Genomic DNA, 24,313 nt, shown 5'->3' on the forward strand with positions numbered 1-24,313 from the left:
TCACTTCATGTAAGCCAACTGTTGATTTTCATCCTCATCTTTATGAATAGCTCTCTTCTTATTTCGACTGGCAATGTGGAACTTCCAAAATGCAACACAATCCACTTTGTTATAGTGGTTGACTTCCAAATTGTTTACATTTTAAAGCCATTCCGACATAAGAAACAATGTTCAGTGAATGAATTCGCTCCGGGCATTATCGTCTTGGTTAACAATGCAAACTGTTTTAAGTAACACTTAAACGGGCATAAAATGTCCAATTTAACAAACTAATCAATGATAAAACTAAAGTAATGGAAAGGGAACAAGGCTGACACCCAGTGGTGTTTGATTGCTAGCTCTGGAATGAACAAAGAATTCTTATAATGCTATAGAAATAATTTGAAATGAGATGATTTAGAATTATTTAAGACAAATTCATGCAACATGATCCATCCTTTTTTGCCACCACGTATCCTGTTTCGGGACACGATGAGCTGAAGCCTATCCCAGCTGTCTTCAGGGCCAAAGTGGACTACACCCTGCACATGCAGACCGATATTCATTTCCGACTGCGAGCTGTAGCAGTTTTTTTTTGTCATTTGTGATGTCGCACAAACATCTGTGACATGCGACCATTGCATTTGCGCATCCCGAGCCAGACTGAGACACATTAGTACCAAGATCATTCGTTGGTTGGCTGAAAAAGAGCGTTTGAGCGACTGCATAGGGAGCGCTGTGTCTGGTAACCATGGTAAAGTGCATGAGGAGGGATGGGGTGGCGGGGTGCAGAGCCGCAGAGGGTTCAATGTGCAGTCCTCCAGATGGGGATGTCTGTCTTCCTTTTCCCGCAGCTACATTTGACCATCTCCATTTGAAGATGTCTGGCTTTGTCTTTGTAAGGAGGTTGATATCACTTGATTCAACCTTTGGGATTACTCTGATCTGCATACTGAGAGTGATCATCGATACAGATGTTTAAAATTAAAGTGATGATATTTTGATTTTTCAAATTGATGATGTGGCAGGAACTAACATATTTATCTCTATCTATCTATCTATCTATCTATCTATCTATCTATCTATCTATATATATATATATATATATATATATATATATACATATATATATATATATACATATATATATATATATACATATATATATATATATATACATATATATATATATATATATATATATATATACATATATATATATATATATATATATATATATATATATACATATATATATATATACATATATATATATATATATATATATATATACATATATATATATATATATATATATATATATATATATATATATATATATATACATATATATATATATATATATATATATATATATATATATATATATATATATATATATATAAAATTATGCTGTTTTCGACTTTTATTCCAATGCAGAGGACAAAAAAAAAGACGCATGTCTACAATTGTCTGTATTAAAATTTGCATTTTTTTTCTATTTAGGAATATTACATTTAATTAATAATTAAAAATCACCTGTTGCCTTAAAATGTGTTTTTTTTTTCGCTTTCGTTTAAATTAAAAAAAAAAAAGAAAGAAAAAAAAGAGGGGGGTGTCGGAACAAAGTGATGTAACGTGTACCTACCCGGATCGATTGTAATGGCCGGACCGCCGGAAACGACAGCAAATTTATTACCGCCGTCACAGCGATAATATTTGGCGCATATTTAGGGGTTCCGTGGACGAATCTTTCATGCGAGTTTTTGTGCAAAAAAACAATTCAAACACATCTTGGGGGCACTTTAAAAGGTAAGACCACCGTCGGTCGGTCGAGCGTGAGATTTTAAATGTTTGCTCGCCTCCGCGCCGCGGTCTATTTTGAAACCGGCTATCACCTGGAAAACAAGCCATTTCGAAAAGCATACTGATTGTTTGCTGTAAAATGATGGACATGAGTGGCTGGTTCCTTAGGCGAAAAATTGCGCGGATTTGGGCGATTTTTTTCGTTTCGTGCGTTTAATATTTCGAGTGCGAGGAAAAAAATGGTTTAATATGGCGCGCGGTGTTATTATTGTGAAGGATAATCGGCACTTTGGGGGAAACACTTGAGTTGTCGCTACGCCTTCCCGCCATTTTAAGAGTGGTGCCCAGGAAGTAGCCGGGCCCTGATATACACACCCAGCAACAACGACAACAGTAATTTACTAAAACGACATTTCAGCTTAATTTTGCGTATTTTACATCGTAAGAAAATATTATCGTAATATTTTTGTCTTTTTTTTTTTCCCCCGCTGGCTTATTATTTTTAATGAGCCAGCGTTTGTGTCGTTTTCTTGGAGGGAAAATGTCAATAATTGTGAAAAGAATACATATTTAATTGACTGACTCTGCTTTATTAAACGTAACGTATATATTTTATTATAAATATTTGTTCAAAATATATATTTATTTTTGCTACTAAATTCTTTTATTTAAATACTAGGCGAGTGTGTAGATTATGCGACACTTAAGTAGTCTATTTTTTAAATCAAGATGATTTTAATAAGAATATTTTACTATGCTTTATGGCAAAAAGAAAAAAAATCTTAAATGGAGCTACAGTCGGTAATTCTTAATTGATTGTATAGAATATTTAAAGTAAAATATAATTTTTTTTATTGCAAGTTAATGACTTACACGATGCTATTTTTTGTATCCCTGAAATATTACTTATGAACTGTTTAAAAAAAAAAATGGAGCCAAAAGTGCCTCTTTTAGTCTTGTATTACGCAAAATGGCCTGCAGAGGGCAGCACTATTCATCGTGTACTCAGGTTGCCATTCTTTATCATAGAAGAGGGATGTGAGCAACACTTTGAAAAAAAAAATGGCTGTAAATACAATTCATGAAGTTATTTGAAAGTATTTGACTTTATGCTTCACAGGTGTCAATTTAATTGAAAACGGTCCGTGCGAAAGGCAGGGAAGAACAGCTGAAAGTGGTTCTGAGCCAACAGTAGTCCAGTGAGGACATTTCTGCCAGCGTTTTGGTGAAAAGGGGCAGGGGAAAACCCAGCGGTTCCAAGAAGCTGCAAATCAGCCACGTAAACATCATGGAGATCGTTTCAGGCATCGCCAACAGCAGCCCCGTGCTGGGCTTCGACAACGTGAGCGGCGGCGAAGATTACGTGCCCAAGAAGAGGGGCCGACCAAAGAGCTCCGGCAGCAAGGAAAAGGCGGCTGACGACAACGCACCCAAAAAAGCAGTCGGGCGCCCCAAAGGATCCGGTAAGCGCAAGGCCGAGAGAGTCACAAGCGAGGATGAGAGCGACGAAGCGGGGCGAACCCACGACTCGGCCAAAAAGGCGCCTCGCTTCGAGCTGGACGGCGACGACAACACCTCGCCCAACGGCATCGCCACCCCGCGCGGCAGAGGAAGACCGAGGAAGAGCAGCGGTGAGCGGCGAGTGCGGCCCGCCGCCGACGGCCCCAAAAGAGGGCCCGGCCGACCGAAAGGCTCCGTCAACAGGAAGCCCGCCATGTCCTTGGCGCTCTACCAAACGGGGCGCCCGCGCAGGAAGCAGATCCAGCCTTCCAGGCTGGTCATGCGCCTCCCCCGGAAAACGGGGAAGCGCGGGAGACCCAGGAAAATACCTTCCGGGAGGGGCCGTCCCAGGAAGTACCCTCTGACGTCATCGGAGGACTCCAAAAAGAGAGCGTGGAAACCCCTCGGGAGGCCACGGAAGCATCCGATCGCCGGCGCCGCAGGGGGAGCCCCGGCTGTTCGTCGGGGCAGAGGTCGCCCGCGCAAGTCGGATGTTGTGAAACGTCCCAGGAAACACCCCTCCGACGAGCCCGCTAAGCCCAAAGTGTGGAAACCCCTCGGAAGGCCCAGGAAGTATCCTCTGGTGGAACCTCCGGAGGGAGCCCCCGCGCCCCCCCGCCGCTCTCCTGGTCGACCGCGCAAGTCGGAATCCAAGCGAGGCGCCCGCCACTTGCGCAAGCCCGCCTCCACGCGCCCGCCGTCGACGCCGGGCGAGGACGGCGCGCCGCGCAAAAGGGGACGCCCCAAGGGCTCCGGCAAGTACAAAGTCCAAAGCGAGGCCCCGCCGGACGGCAGCCCCTTGAACCATTCCGACGACGCCGTGGAGGAGCGAATGGAACAGGAGGCGGGAGAGCGCCGAGACGACGCCCCCGCCCAGCAGCAGGAAGAAAACGCCGGCGCTGAGGAGGGGGCCACTGCCCAGGAGTGACATCACAAGCGTCCAAACGGCGCGCTTGATGAACAATCTGTCACTGGTAGGCGACATTGTAGTCCGGTAAGTTAGATTAACCTTTGACTGACTAACCCTCTTTTCTTTTTCACCATGTCTTACTAGAAAGTCTTTGACTTTTGCTTTTTGCTCGGTTGGTTTGTTTTTTTAAGATTTTTAGTTTCTCCACTTTAGTTCTCGCAAAAGTTTCTAGTTTCTTGTGTGACTCCGCTCGAGTCAGGCGCTTCGGCACACTGGCAATCAGCAGGAAATAGAATAATGTAGTGACAAAAAAAAAAAAAAAAAAAAATGCGTAGAAGTCTTTGTAACCTTTGACTTTTTTTTAACACCCAGAAGTCCTCGCTAACTGGTTTGTTAGCATTGATTATATTAAAAACTTAAAAAAAAAAAAAAAAAAAAAAAAAATCCCCCACCAGCACACATCTTGCTTTTAACCCCTGATGACTGTAAAAGGTTGTTCACACTTGGAAAGGGTTGATTTTCGGTTCCGTGTGAACGCGCCTACGATGTAATACATACTTCACTGTGTATTTTGTTGAATTCCTCTTTAAGAAGAAAAAAAAAATCATGCTGTTAAATATTTTTGTGCTTTTTCTTTTCTCCATAGTTTTCTAGTCAGTCTAATGCCTGATAGTCGTATGATTGCCATTTTAGGCTACGTTCACACTGCAGGGTTCGATGTGGATTTTCTTGGTCAAATCCAATCGTTTTATGTGGTCGTCGCACTTATTGAAAATAAATGCAACTTTTAATTGTCAGCGGAATGCATCTGCGGCGCAGTATTTGCTGATGTAAATATGACACAAGTTGGATTAAAATCAAGTCAACTATAATAACACTTAAATCGTGATGAGTCAAGCCTAAACCGGTAACCCCCACACGTCCAGCAAAAAATAAAAATAAAAAATAAAAAAATAATGAAAATTTACCTGCAGCTTGAACATAGCCCTTACTTCATTTCGGTTGTTCTTTTTTTTTTTTTTTTTTTTTTTTCTTTATTGATAGCCAAAGCTTTGAATGTACCTCTTTATTTTTATTATTATTTTTTTAACTTCTGGGTATTAGTCTCGTATAGCTTGACAAAAAAAAAAAAAAAAAAAAATCTCTGTCTCAAACACCTTCCTGCCATGAAGATTTCTTCCTTTCTATTTGGACTTTACCCCCCTCCAATTTATTTTTCAAGTCACATTAGTGCTTTCTCACCTTCAATCTTTGACATGTAGCTGTTAAATATTTTTCATACTGTCATAATTATGTATTTTTTTGTTTTTGTTTTGTTTTTAATTGTTGGGTCATAAAAACAATCCAATTCCAACCAATAAAATGAAGCAATTTGGATTTTCGTGTTTTTGACAAGAAGCCAATTTGTATGATATGCTCTTGAAATAAAATGTTGACCTTGTTTGCATTTTTGTGGTTCACGCGTGTCTATGATCTTGGTGGCCCGCCCGCGCTGTGCTGAAAAAAGGTGAGTACCATGAAAGATGGCCGACTTATCTTGTTTATTGCATTTGTGTTGTGTTTTTATTGCAAGTTAGTCAAATAGTTGCAGTTCTTTCTGAGATTATTTTTTTTTAAACATTATTATTATTAATTCAATCTCTGGTGTAATAACCTCATTTATTGATTAATTGAATTATTTATTTTATTTTATGTGTTCTTATTGCTGCTGCATATGTAAATTTCACAGAGGGAGTCATCCCAAAGGGATCAATAAAGTCAAATCTAAGTCAAGTGACGTCACGCTGAGACAGGCGATTTAGGTATGGACTATATCCCCTGGAGTGAAAATCTGGCAGTGGGAGCTGTTTTTGCCAATGTTGCCACAAAAAAAAGACTCACCCATGCCAGGTATTGCAACTGAATAAATGTTGCGGGTTTTTTGTTTGTTTGTTTGTTTTTCTGAATGCTCGTAAACGTATTTAATTGGAACATTGGTATTTGCATGAATGAATATTTGCAAACAATATTGGTATAAAAGGATATGATCAACATTTTACAAAAGCTATTTTATAAGGAATCAAGGAAGCCCCACAAAAAAAAAAAGTCAAATACATTCACCGGCCACTTTATTAGGCACACTACCACATGGCAGCAAGTCGATGAAGTTATCATGTAGACATAATCAAGACGCTACAGTTTAATACTTTAAATTGAAATGATTTTTATATAATAGAAATGTTACAATACTGTATACTACGGTGTGTTAATGCGCGTAGCATATAATAAAGTTACTACTACCATACTCATGCACACATGCTTATAATATGCAGGCGTGTACCCAAGTTAAGTAAAAACGTTTATGACCTAATTTTAACAATAATTAGTTATAATAAAATTATGGCTACTATGTTCGACTTGGGCTTACAAGATTCTACATTGAATTTATTCCAACGTAGAAGATTTAAAAAAAAAAAACGAAAACGTCGCATCGTCTTTATTATTTTTTTGCATCACTACTTAGTAATATTATAATCATTTAATTCATTAAAATAAAAGTTATAATTTGTTTTCCTAAAATCTAAATTTCGTATGCGCGCTTAATAAAATCGATATAGGAACCAAGTGACGTAACAAGTCGTTCCTACCCGGATAGATTGAAATGGACGGACCGCCACAAGCATTTTAGTGGGGGACTCCTTGGACAAATCTTTCATGCGAGTTTTTGTGTAAAATCACCACAAAACATTTTGGGGGCACTTTAAAGGTAAGAGCACCGTTGGTCGGTCGTGCTTGATATTTTAAGCGGCGACGTTTGCTCGCCGTGGTCGATTTTGAAGCCGGCTATCGCGGAGAAAAAAACACGCTCCGAAAAAGCACACCGATTGTTTGCTGTAACATGATGGACGCGAGTGGTCGGTTTTCTCGGCGAAAAATTGCACGGATTTTAGGGAATTTTTTCGTTTCATGGGTTTAATATTCGGAGCGCGGAGCGAAAATAGATTTAATGTGGAGCGCGATGTTTTTATTGTGAAATATAATCGGCACTGGGGAAACACTTGAGTTGTCGCGACGCCTTCCCAGCATTGTAAGAGTGATGGCCATGAATTTGTGGCCCTGATAAGTGATAGCACACCTCCCCAACAACAACGACGGCAGTAATTTACTAAAACGATATTTTCGGCTTAATTTTTCATATTTTATATCTTAATTTCAGAAAGCATGTATTGCTTTTCGCTTTTTTGGGGGTGTGGTTTATTTTTAATGAGCCAGCGTTTGTGTTGGGAAAATGGCAAAAAAAAATAAAATAGTAAAAACAAAACATTTAAATTAAATGACTGACTCAGCTTTATTAAATGTAATGTTTATATATTTGTTCCAAAATATATATTTAATGTGTTCCTAAATTATTATATTTATTTAAATATTAGGCGAATATGCAATTATCCTAAAGTAGTTTATTTTTAATTCAATGTAATTTTAATAAGGCTATTTCTAAATGCTTTATGGAAATGAAAAAAAAACTTAAAGGGATGCTTTACTTATTTAGCCATTTTTGGTAGTCAAACAATATTTTGCCTATAATAAATTTCATATTTTCATTATTTTTTATGTACAATTAGTACCTTTAAAAACACAATTTGCAACTTGCTGTCGACTGAAAATGACATCACAAGGGTTACCTGAGCCCTTGTGATGTCATTCAGTCGACAGCAAGTTGCAAAATGTTTTTAAAGTACTATTTGTACATGGAAAAATAATGAAAGTATCAAATTATAGACAAAATATTAACTTTTTATTGCTATAATTTGCTAAATAAGTGAAGTATACTTTAAATGTGGCTACAGTCAGTAGGCCCAAGTTGTTGACTGTATAGAATATTTGAAGTAACATGGTTTATTTTTGGATTATAAGTGAATGATGCTACTTTATTGTTTCGCGATGCTATTCTTTTTTTTGTATCACTGAAATATAACTGATTAACTGTTGAAAAACTGGAGCCCAAAGTGCCTCAATTCGTCGTGTTTTGCAAAATGGCCAGCAGAGGTCAGCGCCATTCATCGCGTACTCAGGTTGTCATTCTTCATAAGAGGAGGGCTATGAGCAAAACATTCGTTTTAAAAAATGAATGTCAACAATTTTTGATGTAAAAACAGATCAACAATTTAGCATTGAGCCATCAAATTGCATTCATTGAGTAACGCCACACTTTTGCCTCTTGCCTGCTCTTTCCTTATGAAGACTTTTTTTTTTTTTTTTTTTTATCTTCCCAGGTGCCAATTAAATCAAAATGGTCCATGCGAACGGCAGCGAAGAAGAGCTGAAAATGGTTGAAGAGCAAGGCAATGCTCTAAACCAACAGGAGTCCAGTGAGGACATTTCTGCCAGCGTCCCGGTGAAAAGGGGCAGGGGAAGACCCAAAGGTTCCAAGAAGCCGCAAATCAGCGTTCCCGACGTAAACCTCATGGAGATCGTTTCAGGCATCGCCAACAGCAACCCTGCGCTGGACTTCATCAACGCGAGCGGCGGCGAAGATCGTGTGCCCAAGAAGAGGGGCCGGCCAAAGGGCTCCGGCAGCAAGCGTTCGGTGGAAAAGGAGGCCGACCAAAATGGTTTGGACACGCCCAAAAGGGGAGTCGGGCGTCCCAAAGGATCCGGCAAGCGCAAGGCCGAGAAAGTCACCAGCGAGGATGAGAGCGACAACTCGGCCAAAAAGGAGCCTCGTGTTGAGCGAGACGGCGACGACGACCCCTTGCCCAATGGCATCGCCGCCCCGCGCGGCAGAGGAAGACCGAGGAAGAGCACCGCCGAGCGGCGAGCGCCGCCCGGCCCCAAAAGAGGGCGGGGCCGACCAAAGAAGCATCTTGTCACCGGGGGAGCCCCGGCTGGTCGTCGGGCCAGAGGTCGCCCGCGCAAGTCGGACGCCGTCAAACGTCCCGCTGCCTCGTACGACGGACCCCCGCGGCAAAGAGGTCGTCCCAGGAAGCACCCCTCGCTTGCCAAGCCCAAAATGTGGAAGCCCCTCGGGAGACCCAGGAAGTATCCTGTGGTGGAACCCCCGGAAGGAGCCACCGCCCCTCCCCGCCGCAAACCGGGTCGACCACGTAAGTCTGAAACCAAACGAGGCGCCCACCTGCGCAACCCCGCCTCCACGCGGCCCCCGGGACGCCCCCCTTCGACGCCGGGCGACGACGGCGCGCCGCGCAAAAGGGGACGCCCAAAGGGCTCCGGCAAGAACGAAGTCCAAAGCGAGGCCCCGCTGGACGGCAGCCCCTTGAACCATTCCGACGACGCCGGGGAGGAGCGAAGGGAACAGGAGGCGGGAGAGCGCCGGGACGACGCCCCCGCCCAGCAGCGGGAAGAAAACGCCGGCGCTGAGGAGGGGGCCACTGCCCAGGAGTGACATCACAAGCGTCCAAACGGCGCGCTTGATGAACAATCTGTCAAGTGCTGTCACGATTGAAAATTTTTGAATCGATTATTCAATCGAATAATTGGTTACATTGTTTTACAAAAAAACATTATTTTTCTCCTGATTTCTGGTCATTAACCAACAATTGTTGTTTATTTTCTATTTTAGTGATTAAAAAAAAAAAAAGTCTTCTTTTTTTTTTTTTTTGCCATGTCTGACTTGAAACTTTTCGACTTTAGCTATTTGGTTTGTTTTTTTAAGACTTCTTAGTGCTCCGCTTTAGTTCTTGTGGAAGTTTCCAGTTTTTTTTGCGTGACACCGCTCAATTCAGGTGCTCACGAGGGATCCGGAGGAAATAGAATACTGACGAAAAACAAAAAAATCCAATTCCAACCAATAAAATGAAGCGACAGGATTTTGATTTATTTGAGTGTTTTTGACAAGCCAATTTGTAAGATATGTTCTTGAAATAAAATGTTGACCTTATTTGCATTTAGGTGGTTCATGTGTGTGTCTATGAACTTGGTGGCCCGCCCTTTTTGTTCATATATATATATATATTGATTAGTTATAATTCTTTAACAAACGCAAGTTCCCTCCTGTAGACATTAAGCAAATGCTTTTTACTTTTACTCATGAAGTAAATTTTAGAGCCTGCACTTTTTTTTACTTTCACTTGAGTAATTATTTGAATGAGTACTTTTACCAAAGTCTTTTTTTTTTTATGCAAGTATTTGTATTTTTACTTAAGTACAGAATGTCAGTACTTTTCCCATCTCTGACGACATTATGATAGACATTGTACTGTTTGTGGTACATTGTGGGTGTTGATCTTGGCATGGCAAGTCACAATTTCCATAAAATAAATTCATATGGATTAGTTTTAGGAGGAAATGAAAACTTAAATTAGTCCATTCTTAGTACATTTTTCAATTAGAGCCGCAAATAAGCTTTTGTAGCGGTTTTTTGTTTTGTTTTGTGCACCGTGATTCCCAATATGCCCTATTTTTCCTAGCACATCAGGTTTCCTTCGTAAAATGGATTTTTGTAATAATTCTACATTTAATTTATGATATTTAGTAATATTTATGAATTAAGAGTTAGGTTCAGCAAACAGCCGCAATTTATTTCCTGAAACGTCTTAGCTCTGAACAGGCCACCGGGTGGCGCCAGTGAGCAACAAGCAGAAGAATTTGGTTGGATTTGATTGGTGGACTTTCACCCGCAGAGCGGAGACAGGTGAGCCCAATCAAGTGCTGATTGCAGAACACAGGTAGGCAAGATGGCGACCGCGCGTGGCCTTTTCTCAGGTAAGTGAGCACACGTTTGGCGTTTGTTCACCTTTCTCAAGGACATTTTGCTTGTTGCAGGATTTTCACACGTGACGTGAGGCACAAAACCGCGTTTGAGGTTTGCGCACACACGCACACGTTACAATTCACTTCCGTTTGTTTTATTTAGCACATTGTCTCATTTGTTTCTCCCCCCCCCCCCCCCCCCACTATTTGAAATGTTTTTGGTTTGTTTTTAAAGCTGGCCAGCTCTTTTGTGTATTTTGTTTTTCTCGCAAATCGGAGCTATTGCAATGTACTTTCTCCATCTTAATGTTCATGTGGAAGGTTATTCATGACTATTTTTTATTTTTTTTTTGCAACTTTTGAATGTGGCATTTTGTTCAATGTAATCAAGTTGTGAGCAAATGCAATCATGTGACGAGGTGGCAACTCATCTATCAACGTTTCCCAAGTGTGAGCTGATGTACGCGAATATCTAGTCCAGCGTTCGAGGTTTCCAACTAGATTGGCCCATCAGTTTCCAGATGTAGTAGTAAAGTTGTTGTTCCCCTTTCTTGCAGGGGAGCCTTTTGAAGTAGAATATTTCCCCCCATGCACCCACTCAGTGTGGGACAGATGTCACGATGAATTGACTGAAGGTGACATGTACAAATGAAGTGAGCAGCACAAAATTAACAGTGCGTGTGTGTTTTGCAGGCTGGAAGAGGAGCCAAATGTGACGAGGAAAAGGAACAAATCCGAATCAAGCGGCACACAAGTTGACATGTTGGGGGATCGTGAACAGGAGGGGGTCGTGTGTTGAGCCTTGGTTGACTTTGGTTATGGGTGACAATTGTGTGCGACGTTAGAAAAGTTGCGTTGAAATGAGGGCAGGTGTCGAAATGGTTTGGAAGGTTGATGGTTGGAGTCTGTTCTTGCTTGAGGTGGTTTGTAGTTTTTGTGGCTTGTCTGGATCCAGAGCAGCTTTTTTTGTGTGAGGTTGGCAATTGAAAGGTGGGCTGGTGCAGTTTTCTCCCCCCTCCCCTACTGTTTTTCCAACTTCTGGAGGAACCAGATTTGGTGAGGAACTGGACCAGGCCGGTCAATGAGGTTGTGGGTTTTTTTGTTTTGTTTTGTTTTCTTCTTCTTCTTTCTCCCTCTCCATAGCCAGGTAAGAGTACGCAAACACCAACACAATAAACAAGTGTAAGATGAAGAACTTTGATCCTGAAAACTGACACTGTTGTGCTTGTTTGTTTTCCTTCAGTTCCCTGTGGTGACCTGCAGGTTGTGCTGTGGGACGGTCCGAGAGGCACCAGGAACAACTGGACGAGGGTCATCTTGGCACAAGTCGAACTTTTGTGGTCTCATCGGAGGGCTCAGTAAGATGGGCCGAGGAAAAGAGCAACTCCACACGTCAAATCAAGAATCACAATTCGGCTCACCTGCGTATAATCTGTCTGCGGAGAGTGTAAATGATGGACAGCAGCTTTTGAACTCTTCAGGTGGAGAATTTGACTTGAATATTGGACAGGACTTTTTTATTTTTTTTTTTATTTTTTTTTTTGTGAGTGCTCATGTTAAAATGTTTGTCTTGCTTGTCTGTGTTGCAGCACAAATTGAAGATGGTTTTTGTTTTGCATGGTGGAGGAGACACAAGGTCAGGTCAACACAAACATGTACCAGAAAATTATTATTGGCATTTATTTCAATAATTAAAAAAAAAAAAAAAAATTATCTTTTGATTATTCAGAATACAGAAAGTGAAATATTTCAAGCCTTTGTTTCCGTTTGGATGATTATGTCAGAAATACAAAATCCAGTGTTTGACAAAATGAGAATTTCATGTGACCAACAAAAAATTCCTGGTAGACAACCTTGACTGTTGACTTGATAGTCCACTCGTTAGGAAACTCCTGCAGATCTTTAAATCTTCGTTGCTTGACATTCTCTCCATCGCCGTCACTTGTGCACCTTTTCCAGCCACGTTTTCTCCTTCCTCTGTTCATGTCCTTCTGATGCGGCGCTTTTTGAGCATCCAGCTGCTTTTGCAATTGTTTTCTCTCCTGTTGATGGTTTTCTGCACAACTGTCAAGTCATCAGTCTTGCACATGATTCTGAAGTCGACTAACCCAGACTGAGACCATTTGAATGCCTCTGAACTTGGACTTGGTCATGATATTCTAATTTTGGCAAAGACTAGATTTTTATTTATTTAGTTTGTCTTTATGCCATAATCATCAAAATTGTAACAGGCTTGAAATACTTAACTTTGTCACTTGTATTGCAAATCTTTGACTTTTTAAAACATTTAAATAAATTGACTATTTCTTGATATTGTAACTTTGTCATGCATCCATACACACACAAAAAAAATCTTTCATCAGGCTGTGAATGGTCATGTGTTATTGTGCAATCTCTTCCCTGTGTTGTCTTCCTGCATGTTGTGGTCCGTTCGGAGGCGGAGCCAGCGGACGAAGGTAATGATCCACGCACACAATGAAGTGAGCAGCACACAATTGATTGTACATGAACTAACCGTCCATGTGCATTGATTGACAGGAGCAGGAGTGGAGGGAAAAGTGCTTCTCCCAGGAGTCGACCTGCAGGGTAAAGTTGAGTTGATATGAGGGCAGGTGTTGAAATGGTTCGGAAAACTGATGGTTGGAGTTTGTTCTTGCTTGAGGTGGTTTGTAGTTTTTGTGGCTTGTCTGGATCCAGAGCAGCTTTTTCTTGCGAGGTTGGTAATTGAAAGGCGGACTGGTGCAGTTTTCTCCCCCCTCCCCTACTGTTTTTCAGATTTCTGGAGGAACCAGATTTGGTGAGGAACTGGACCAGGTCAATGAGTATTTTTATTTTTTTTTCCTTTCTCTCCCCATAGCCAGGTAAGAGTACGCAAACACCAACACAATAAACAAGTGTAAGATGAAGAACTTTGATCCTGAAAACTGACACTGTTGTGCTTGTTTGTTTTCCTTCAGTTCCCTGTGGTGACCTGCAGGTTGTGCTGTGGGACGGTCCGAGAGGCACCAGGAACAACTGGACGAGGGTCATCTTGGCACAAGTCGAACTTTTGTGGTCTCGTCGTAGGGCTCAGTAAGATGGGCCGAGGAAAAGAGCAACTCCACACGTCACATCAAGGATCACAATTAAGCTCACCTGCGTATAATCTGTCTGCAGAGTGTAAATGATGGACAGCAGCTTTTGAACTCTTCAGGTGGAGTATTTGACTTGAATATTGGACAGGACCTTTTTTTGGTTTGCGCTCATGTAAAAATATTGGTTTGTGATGTCTTGCCTGTCTGTGTTGCAGCACAAAATGAAGATGGTTTTTGTTTTGCACGGTGGATGAGACACGAGGTCAGGTCAACACAAACATGTGCCAGAACATTATAATACATGAAATTTATTTCAATATTTTTTTTTAAACATTTTAATCTTGTTATTATTCAGAATACATAAAGTAAAATATTTCAAGCCTTTATTTGTTTCCGTTTGGATGATTATGTCAGAAATACAAAATCTAGTGTTTGACAAAATGAGAATTTCATGTGACCAACAAAAAAATTACCTGGTAGACAACCTTGACTGTTGACTTGATAGTCCACTCGTTAGGAAACTCCTGCAGATCTTTAAATCTTCCTTGCTTGACATCCTCTCCATCGCCGTCACTTGTGCACCTTTTCCAGCCACGTTTTCTCCTTCCTCTGTTTATGTCCTTCTGATGCGGCACTTTTTGAGCATCCAGCTGCTTTTGCAATTATTTTCTCTCCTGTTGATGATTTTCTGCACAACTGTCAAGTCATCAGTCTTTCACATGATTCTGAAGCCAACGAACCCAGACTGAGACCATTTCAAGGCCTCTCAACTTGAACTTTGTCATGATGTTCGAATTTTGGCAAAGATTAGATTTTATTTTTTTTTTTCTGCCATAATTATCAAAATTGTAACAGGCTTGAAATACTTCACTTTGATTGTCACTTGTAATGCAAAACTTTGACTTTTTAAAACATTATTGAAATAATTGAATATTTCTTGCATCCATACATTGAAAAAAATAAATAAAAATCTTTCATCAGGCTGTGAATGGTCATAACGTGTTATTGTGCAATCTCTTCCCTGTGTTGTCTTCCTGCATGTTGTGGTCCGTTCGGAGGCACCTGCAGGAGCCAGCGGACGAAGGTAATGATCCACGCACACACACTGAAGCGAGCAGCACACAATTAATTGTACATGAACTAACCGTCAATGTGCATTGATTGACAGGAGCAGGCGTGGAGGGAAAAGTGCTTCTCCCAGGAGTCGACCTGCAGGGCTTCAACTCGTTGAATGGAGTCTCATGTTGTAGTGAACATTGTATAACACCACATTGTGTTGAATGTTCCCCACTCAGCATCTGTTGCATCCTGGAAGGGGATTGGTCGCTCCATCTCGGCTTTCTTCACCAAATGGACTTTGGAGGATTTTTCTTGCCCGGACCGCTTGGGTGCTTGAGGTGAGGGGATGTCGCCCGACAACCTTTTGGGACTTTTAGAAACGTTGGCTTATGCAAATGCGTTCGTTTCTTGCAGGCTGCAGAAGGAGCCGGAATCCGTCGCGTCCAACCACAGCAGTGTAATAAATGCACAAAATAGACCATTTTCTTGTTTTTGAAACTAATTGTACTGTACCCCATCTGTTCTGGTGGGTTCTGTTGCAAGGTGGCGTTGGAGTGGGACGGGAGAGAGGCACAAAGATCCACCAGATGAGGGTGATGAAACCGACAGACGCCGAAATGAAAAATGCAACACTCTGTGCTTTTTGTTTGTTTTTGTCATTGCAGTGTGAAGAAGCCACTTGGGATGGGAGACGCCAAGTAGAGCCAGAGCAAGTTCAACACCAAATGCACCAATGAATGGAAAGACTGGAAACGGGTAACAAATGCAAAATTTAATCTGCAAGTGGCATAAATGACATATTTTCTTTTTGGTGCAGGTGTGAGGTGGATGTGGCTGGGATGAAGAAAAGGAGCAGTTCCACAAATGAAGAATCAAGCAGCACACAAATAAGTATCATCTGTTCGAGGGGTGCCTGGAAATGGTGAACTGGAGGGGGCAGAGTAGAGAGCCTTGTGGTTTGCCTTGCTTGAGTCTGGCTTGGGTTGTTGTGGTTGTTGGTTGTTGGTGTTTTTGAAGGTTGGAAAAGGTCTGATGGTAACGAGGGCAGACGTGGATGGTGTTTTGTTTTAAGCTGATGGTTGGAAACGCGCGCGCGTGTACTTGAGTACTCTTTGGGAAGGAATGTTGGAAATGGTCAGTTTTTTGGCTTGTCTGGATCCAGACTGTCTTTTTGTTGTTTGAGGTTGTCAATTTGGAAGCAGGTGTGTACAATGTAGGCAGTTTTTGGAGGTTGATCGTCACAAATGAAACGTTTGTCTGTGTTTCAAGGTTGTGGAGGCGCCGGTTCAAACGATTGGAACCACGAAGCAGTACATCGACAAATCAAGTGACCTGCACACAACTAATAGTTTTTTTTTCTTTTTGCAGTTGGCATGGTGGGAAATGAGCCAGGTCAAAGATGGATTAAAAAATAAAAATAAAAGTCAGGTAAAGTAAACACATGGCAATGAAATGCGCAAGTGTCGGTCTGTCATGCTGATTTAGTTTTTGCCTGAACAGCAGAGTTGTCCGACTCGCCGGCTGATGACTCGTCCAGCGCTCAGGTCAGCCTCGACATTCGCCGGAGTGACACACACAAATGTTGGTCTTCCAACGGGCGGAGGTCACCAGCATGGAGCCGGATGTGCAGGTGGAGTAAGATCTATGCCCAGCCAGTCATTTTTCCTCATATGTATCATATTGTTCTGTTCTGTTTTTTTTTTTTCCTTTCTTCCCTTCCTTTTTGGTTATTTGCAGGCTGTTGATTGGCGGGAGTGGAGTGGGATGGCCCAAGAGGAGCAAAGACCACCAGATGAGTAATAATCACTCACACAAGTGATGATCCAGTGTTTTGCACAGGGACGAGGATGAGCCGGAGGGGACGACTGGCGAAGGATATACACACGCACACACGTCAAAGAATTTTGGTAGTAGCATCTATTTTTTATTTATTTACTTTTGTGTTTTTGCAGGGTGGAGGAGGAGACGTTTGTTTGTTTGGGACAGGAGGCACCTTGCAGAACCAGAACAGCCTCGTAAGTCCAAATGTGCAAGTCAAAATCCAAGTGACAATCCCAAAAGTCCAAATGCATTCATGTGCTTGTTGATCAGGAAACCATGAAAGAGGAGCCGTATCAAAGGAAAGACTGGACAAAGGTAACAAAACGCGTGACAAATGCATCAAGTGGCACGCAACTCCAATTTGTAACGAACAATGCAAACGACTCCAATTTTGATTGCCGCAGGACTCCGCGATTGCTGAGAGGAGGAAGAGGAACGAGTCCACCTGTCAAATGAAGACTTCAAGATGAACAGCTTCTTGGAAATTGAGGCAAGTGTCAAATAAGTACATCGTTACGTGGTTGACAACACATGTTAACGTCATTTTTTATTTGTAGAAGCATTCCGAAACAAAGGTGCAGATGCTTCGGCCCTTTGCGAGGAAAGCGCAAACTGCACATGGAAATACGTCTTTGTTGACTTTGTCACTGTCCTGTGAAAAACATTCCCATGAATTTTTTTTGTTTGTTTTTGGGATGCCTGCATTCACTTTCATCTAATAAAAATAAATATATAATTAAAAAAAAAGTTAAATGCTTAAGTATTTTATTTATTTTATTTTATTTTTTTACAGGACACCGATGACTTGTTTCTTCACTCTGTCGGCCTCACTGGATGTGCACTGACCAACACTGACTGCCTGATGGGGATTTTGTTCTGAGCTGCGTCAAGGCAACGTTTGCATAATTTATTCGGAAATATTGACGTATATTTTTTTTGCTTGTTCTCTCTGAACTTACTTGTAAACAGTTTTTCAGTTTTGTATCTTCCAAATGTGCCTTTGTACTTGAATTAAAATTGTGAACTGATGTTTCTCACTTGAAATATATTAAATGTTTGTCCTGTGCAAAACATTGAATACTTTAGCAAGGCACTGTAGCATTTTCCTAAACATTCTGTACTAAGGCAAAAACACTAAGGTTGAAGATGTGAATAGAAATGTGTAGTCAAATGGTTTGGGTGTTTCAAGCAATGATAGTGTTTTTTTTTTTTTTACTTTATAAGATTCATGTCAAACTATATTTTCACTTGAGTCTTTTGTTGTAATCGCTGTAAGTGCAATTAATTGTGCACGTCACAATCTATTGTAGATGTGTCGTGAATAAAGTGAATTTTTTTTGTGTTGTCCGAGTCCTTTATCAAGCAGTCATGTATAGTAAGGCTTTTTTTTCATGGATCAGTTGAGTGACTCCATTCAAGGCAAACTGACACTCAACCTGATTCCTCTTTATCAAATGAGTTTGCAATTAAATGTCGAACTTCCTATGGTACATCGTAACATGTTGCATGTGAAATATCACGTCTGACCCCATCCGCGCGTCTGTACTGTTGCAAAAACAGGCTCAAACAGTCCTTTGTGCATCACCTTCAAGCTAAATGAGGTGCTTTCTAAAAATCACCCAAAATTAGTGAGGCCTGAAAAGCATTAGTCAGACTTTGATTTTGCGCATCGTTCCAAAACATTCTGTACGAAGACAAAAACAAGGTTTAAAATGTGATTAGAAATGTGTAGTCAAACATGAAACGGCTTGGACATTTAAAGCAAGGCAGAAGTGACTTTTTTTTTTTTTTTTTTTCTTTTAACAGCATAAGAATCATGAAAAATTCAACTGATTTACACTTGAGTCTTTTGTGGGGAGTCTTCTGTTGCAATCGTAAGTGCAATTAATTGTGAACGTCACCTTATATTAGAAAAAAAAAAAACACGTTATCCATGGTCAATTAAAAAAAACGCCTTTGTCATTTAAAAGAAGATACATAGTTGTTTAAAAAAGCCTTACTGTACATGGTTGTTTACAAAAAAAAAAAACTTACTTTACATGGTCGTTAAAAAAAAAACAAAAAAAACCTTACCATACATGGTCGTTTACAAAAATAGGAAAAACGCTTTACTATACATGGTCGTTTTTTTAATCAAATAAAAAACGCCTTACTATACATGGTCGTTAAAAAAAAAAAAAAAAAAAAAACGCCTTACTATACATTTTTTTTTTTAACAAAATAGAAAACGCCTTACTATACATGGTCGTTTTTTTTTAACAAAATAAAAAACGCCTTACTATACATGGTCGTTTTTTTTTTTAACAAAATAAAAAACGCCTTACTATACATGGTCGTTTTTTTAATCAACTAAAAAACACCTTACTATACATGGTCATTTTTTTTAATCAAATAAAAACGCCTTACTATACATGGTCGTTTTTTTAGGGGCAAAAAAACGCCTTACTATACCTGGTCGTTTTTTTTAACAAAATAGCACCTTACTATACATGGTCGTTTTTTTAATCAAATAAAAAACGCCTTACTATACATGGTCGTTTAAAAAAAAAAAAAAAATCGCCTTACTATACATGGTCGTTTTTTTAACAAAATAAAAAACGCCTTACTATACATGGTCGTTTTTTTAGGGGCAAAAAAAACGCCTTACTATACATGGTCGTTTTTTTTTTTAACAAAATAAAAAATTCCTTACTATACATGGTCGTTTTTTTAATCAAATAAAAAACGCCTTACTATACATGGTCGTTTTTTTTTAGGGGCAAAAAAAACGACTTACTATACATGGTCGTTTTTGTAACAAAAAAAACGCCTTACTATACATGTTTTTTTTTTTTAACAAAATAGAAAACGCCTTACTATACATGGTCGTTTTTTTAACAAAATAAAAAACGCCTTACTATACATGGTCGGTTTTTTTTAGGGGCAAAAAAAACGCCTTACTATACATGGTCGTTTTTTTAATCAAAAAACGCCTTACTATACATGGTCGTTTTTTTAATCAAATAAAAAACGCCTTACTATACATGGTCGTTTTTTTTAGGGGCAAAAAAAACGCCTTACTATATATGTTTTTTTTTTTTAGGGGCAAAAAAAACGCCTTACTGTACATGGCCATTTTTTTAGGGGCAAAAAAACCCCACCTTACTATACATGGTCGTTTTTTTAGGGGCAAAAAAAACGCCTTACTATACATGGTCGTTAAAAAAAAAAAAAAAAAAAAAAAACGCCTTACTATACATTTTTTTTTTTAACAAAATAGAAAACGCCTTACTATACATGGTCGTTTTTTTTTAACAAAATAAAAAATGCCTTACTATACATGGTCATTTTTTTAGGGGCAAAAAAAACGCCTTACTCTACAGTGTCATTTTTTTTAGGGGCAAAAAAAAATGCCTTACTATACATGGTCGTTTTTTTAATCAAATAAAAAAACGCCTTACTATACATGGTCGTTTTTTTAATCGAATAAAAAACGCCTTACTATAAATGGTCGTTTTTTTAGGGGCAAAAAATACGCCTTACTATACATGGTCGTTTAAAAAAAACAAAAAAACGCCTTGCTATACATGGTCGTTTTTTTAATCAAATAAAAAACGGCTTACTAAACATGGTCGTTTTTTTTTAACAAAATAAAAAATGCCTTTCTATACATGGTCATTTTTTTAGGGGCAAAAAAAACGCCTTACTCTACAGTGTCATTTTTTTTAGGGGCAAAAAAAAATGCCTTACTATACATGGTCGTTTTTTTAATCAAATAAAAAAACGCCTTACTATACATGGTCGTTTTTTTAATCGAATAAAAAACGCCTTACTATAAATGGTCGTTTTTTTAGGGGCAAAAAAACGCCTTACTATACACGGTTGTTTTTTTAATCAAATAAAAAACGGCTTACTAAACATGGTCGTTTTTTTAGGGGCAAAAAAACGCCTTACTATACACGGTTGTTTTTTTAATCAAAAAACGCCTTACTATACATGGTCGTTTTTTTAAGGGCAAAAAAAACGGCTTACTATACATGGTCGTTTTTTTTAACAAAATAAAAAACGCCTTACTATACATGGTCGTTTTTTTTAATCAAATAAAAAACGGCTTACTAAACATGGTCGTTTTTTTAGGGGCAAAAAAACGCCTTACTATACACGGTTGTTTTTTTAATCAAAAAACGCCTTACTATACATGGTCGTTTTTTTAAGGGCAAAAAAAACGGCTTACTATACATGGTCGTTTTTTTAATCAAATAAAAAACGCCTTACTATACATGGTCGTTTTTTTTAACAAAATAAAAAACGCCTTACTATACATGGTCGTTTTTTTAGGGGCAAAAAAAAACGCCTTACTATACATGGTCGTTTTTTTAGGGGCAAAAAAAACGCCTTACTATACATGGTCGTTTTTTTAATCAAATAAAAAACGCCTTACTATACATGGACGTTTTTTTAATCGAATAAAAAACGGCTTACTATACATGGTCGTTTAAAAAAAAAAAAAAAAAACGCCTTGCTATACATGGTCGTTTTTTTTAACAAAAAAAATGCCTTACTATACATGGTCGTTTTTTTTTTTTTAACAAAATTAAAAACGCCTTACTATACATTGCCATTTTTTTAGGGGCAAAAAAAACCTCCTTACTATCCATGGTCGTTTTTTTAGGGGCAAAAAAACCGCCTTACTATACATGGTCGTTTAAAAAAAAAAAAAACGCCTTACTATACATGGTCGTTTTTTTTTAACAAAATAAAAAACGCCTTACTATACATGGTCGTTTTTTTAGGTGCAAAAAAAACGCCTTACTATACATGGTCGTTTTTTTAGGGGCAAAAAAAAATGCCTTACTATACATGGTCGTTTTTTTAATCAAATAAAAAACGCCTTACTATACATGGTCGTTTTTTTAATCAAATAAAAAACGCCTTACTATAAAAAAAAAACATTGTTTTTTTAACAAAATAAAAAACGCCTTACTATACATGGTCGTTTTTTTAATCGAATAAAAAACGCCTTACTATAAATGGTCGTTTTTTTAGGGGCAAAAAATACGCCTTACTATACATGGTCGTTTAAAAAAAACAAAAAAACGCCTTGCTATACATGGTCGTTTTTTTAATCAAATAAAAAACGGCTTACTAAACATGGTCGTTTTTTTTTAACAAAATAAAAAATGCCTTTCTATACCTGGTCGTTTTTTTTTTACAAAAAAAACACCTTACGATACATGGTCGTTTTTTTAATCAAATAAAAAACGCCTTACGACACATGGTCATTTTTTTAGGGGCAAAAAAAAAGCCTTACTATACATGGTCGTTTTTTTAATCAAATAAAAAACGCCTTACTATACATGGACGTTTTTTTAATCGAATAAAAAACGGCTTACTATACATGGGCGTTTTTTTAGGGGCAAAAAATACGCCTTACTATACATGGTCGTTTAAAAAAAACAAAAAAACGCCTTGCTATACATGGTCGTTTTTTTAGGTGCAAAAAAAAAACGCCTTACTATACATGGTCGGTTTTTTTTTTAATCAAATAAAAAACGCCTTACTATACATGGTCGTTTTTTTAGGGGCAAAAAAACGCCTTACTATACACGGTTGTTTTTTTAATCAAATAAAAAACGGCTTACTAAACATGGTCGTTTTTTTAGGGGCAAAAAAACGCCTTACTATACACGGTTGTTTTTTTAATCAAAAAACGCCTTACTATACATGGTCGTTTTTTTAAGGGCAAAAAAAACGGCTTACTATACATGGTCGTTTTTTTTAACAAAATAAAAAACGCCTTACTATACATGGTCGTTTTTTTTAATCAAATAAAAAACGGCTTACTAAACATGGTCGTTTTTTTAGGGGCAAAAAAACGCCTTACTATACACGGTTGTTTTTTTAATCAAAAAACGCCTTACTATACATGGTCGTTTTTTTAAGGGCAAAAAAAACGGCTTACTATACATGGTCGTTTTTTTAATCAAATAAAAAACGCCTTACTATACATGGTCGTTTTTTTTAACAAAATAAAAAACGCCTTACTATACATGGTCGTTTTTTTAGGGGCAAAAAAAAACGCCTTACTATACATGGTCGTTTTTTTAGGGGCAAAAAAAACGCCTTACTATACATGGTCGTTTTTTTAATCAAATAAAAAACGCCTTACTATACATGGACGTTTTTTTAATCGAATAAAAAACGGCTTACTATACATGGTCGTTTAAAAAAAAAAAAAAAAAAACGCCTTGCTATACATGGTCGTTTTTTTTAACAAAAAAAATGCCTTACTATACATGGTCGTTTTTTTTTTTTTAACAAAATTAAAAACGCCTTACTATACATTGCCATTTTTTTAGGGGCAAAAAAAACCTCCTTACTATCCATGGTCGTTTTTTTAGGGGCAAAAAAACCGCCTTACTATACATGGTCGTTTAAAAAAAAAAAAAACGCCTTACTATACATGGTCGTTTTTTTTTAACAAAATAAAAAACGCCTTACTATACATGGTCGTTTTTTTAACAAAATAAAAAACGCCTTACTATACATGGTCGTTTTTTTAGGTGCAAAAAAAACGCCTTACTATACATGGTCGTTTTTTTAGGGGCAAAAAAAAATGCCTTACTATACATGGTCGTTTTTTTAATCAAATAAAAAACGCCTTACTATACATGGTCGTTTTTTTAATCAAATAAAAAACGCCTTACTATAAAAAAAAAACATTGTTTTTTTAACAAAATAAAAAACGCCTTACTATACATGGTCGTTTTTTTAGGGACAAAAAAAAAATGCCTTACTATACATGGTCATTTTTTTAGGGGCAAAAAAAAACGCCTTACTATACATGGTCGTTTTTTTTAACAAAATAAAAAATGCCTTACGATACATGGTCGTTTTTTTTTTAACAAAATAAAAACGCCTTACTATACATGGTCGTGTTTTTTTTAACAAAATAAAAAACGCCTTACTATACATGGTCGTTTTTTTTAATCAAATAAAAAACGGCTTACTAAACATGGCCGTTTTTTTAGGGGCAAAAAAACGCCTTACTATACACGGTTGTTTTTTTAATCAAAAAACGCCTTACTATACATGGTCGTTTTTTTTAACAAAATAAAAAACGCCTTACTATACATGGTCGTTTTTTTAATCAAATAAAAAACGCCTTACTATACATGGTCGTTTTTTTTAACAAAATAAAAAACGCCTTACTATACATGGTCGTTTTTTTAGGGGCAAAAAAAACCGCCTTACTATACATGGTCGTTTTTTTAGGGGCAAAAAAAACACGCCTTACTATACATGGTCGTTTTTTTTAACAAAATAAAAAATGCCTTACGATACATTGCCATTTTTTTAGGGGCAAAAAAAAAAACGGCTTACTATATATGGTCGTTTTTTTTTTAACAAAATAAAAAACGCCTTACTATACATGGTCGTTTTTTTAGGGGCAAAAAAAATGCCTTACTATACATGGTCGTTTTTTTAGGGGCAA

The 24,313-nt window shown here is 38.4% G+C and overlaps 3 protein-coding genes across 8 annotated transcripts; all 3 read left to right on the plus strand.

Moving 5' to 3' along the window:
* Positions 1–1,632: 1,632 nt before the first annotated feature.
* On the plus strand, positions 1,633–5,642 carry LOC144007771 (uncharacterized). Its single transcript, XM_077507646.1, has 2 exons — positions 1,633–1,791; positions 2,906–5,642. The coding sequence occupies exon 2, from the start codon at positions 3,074–3,076 to the stop codon at positions 4,211–4,213; it is 1,140 nt and encodes a 379-aa protein (XP_077363772.1). The 5' UTR covers positions 1,633–1,791; positions 2,906–3,073; the 3' UTR covers positions 4,214–5,642.
* Positions 5,643–6,821: 1,179 nt separating this feature from the next.
* On the plus strand, positions 6,822–10,079 carry LOC144008018 (uncharacterized). Its single transcript, XM_077508052.1, has 2 exons — positions 6,822–6,941; positions 8,449–10,079. The coding sequence occupies exon 2, from the start codon at positions 8,466–8,468 to the stop codon at positions 9,576–9,578; it is 1,113 nt and encodes a 370-aa protein (XP_077364178.1). The 5' UTR covers positions 6,822–6,941; positions 8,449–8,465; the 3' UTR covers positions 9,579–10,079.
* An 867-nt stretch (positions 10,080–10,946) lies between these two features.
* On the plus strand, positions 10,947–17,867 carry LOC144007855 (uncharacterized). Of its 6 annotated transcripts, XM_077507777.1 has the most exons (18): positions 10,947–10,997; positions 11,579–12,032; positions 12,129–12,366; positions 12,475–12,521; positions 13,323–13,341; positions 13,424–13,471; positions 13,661–13,746; positions 13,843–14,078; positions 14,175–15,043; positions 15,128–15,356; positions 15,433–15,611; positions 15,684–15,774; positions 15,836–16,446; positions 16,519–16,648; positions 16,756–17,033; positions 17,110–17,154; positions 17,244–17,329; positions 17,633–17,867. In XM_077507777.1, the coding sequence occupies exons 2-7, from the start codon at positions 11,967–11,969 to the stop codon at positions 13,684–13,686; spliced, it is 444 nt and encodes a 147-aa protein (XP_077363903.1). In that variant the 5' UTR covers positions 10,947–10,997; positions 11,579–11,966; the 3' UTR covers positions 13,687–13,746; positions 13,843–14,078; positions 14,175–15,043; positions 15,128–15,356; positions 15,433–15,611; positions 15,684–15,774; positions 15,836–16,446; positions 16,519–16,648; positions 16,756–17,033; positions 17,110–17,154; positions 17,244–17,329; positions 17,633–17,867. The 6 variants fall into 6 exon arrangements, 5 of the variants coding, with proteins under 5 accessions (XP_077363903.1, XP_077363902.1, XP_077363906.1 ...); XM_077507776.1 differs by having other exon boundaries at positions 13,661–14,078; XM_077507780.1 differs by having other exon boundaries at positions 11,579–12,366; positions 12,475–13,341; positions 13,424–14,078; ... (2 more) ...; positions 15,433–15,473; positions 15,562–15,611.
* The last annotated feature ends 6,446 nt before the right edge of the window (positions 17,868–24,313 follow it).

Source organism: Festucalex cinctus, chromosome 19, assembly GCF_051991245.1.
Source record: "Festucalex cinctus isolate MCC-2025b chromosome 19, RoL_Fcin_1.0, whole genome shotgun sequence".
Classification (NCBI taxonomy): Eukaryota; Metazoa; Chordata; class Actinopteri; order Syngnathiformes; family Syngnathidae; genus Festucalex; species Festucalex cinctus.

Bases quoted from the DNA above. Each gene is read 5' to 3' on its own strand.
- LOC144007771 (XM_077507646.1), top strand. From the start codon at position 3,074: ATGGAGATCGTTTCAGGCATCGCCAACAGCAGCCCCGTGCTGGGCTTC.
- LOC144008018 (XM_077508052.1), top strand. From the start codon at position 8,466: ATGGTCCATGCGAACGGCAGCGAAGAAGAGCTGAAAATGGTTGAAGAG.
- LOC144007855 (XM_077507776.1), top strand. From the start codon at position 11,967: ATGAGGTTGTGGGTTTTTTTGTTTTGTTTTGTTTTCTTCTTCTTCTTT. The intron at 12,367-12,474 runs GTGGAGAATTTG...TCTGTGTTGCAG, and splicing joins GCAGCTTTTGAACTCTTCAG to CACAAATTGAAGATGGTTTT. The intron at 13,472-13,660 runs GTAAAGTTGAGT...ACTGTTTTTCAG, and splicing joins CCCAGGAGTCGACCTGCAGG to ATTTCTGGAGGAACCAGATT.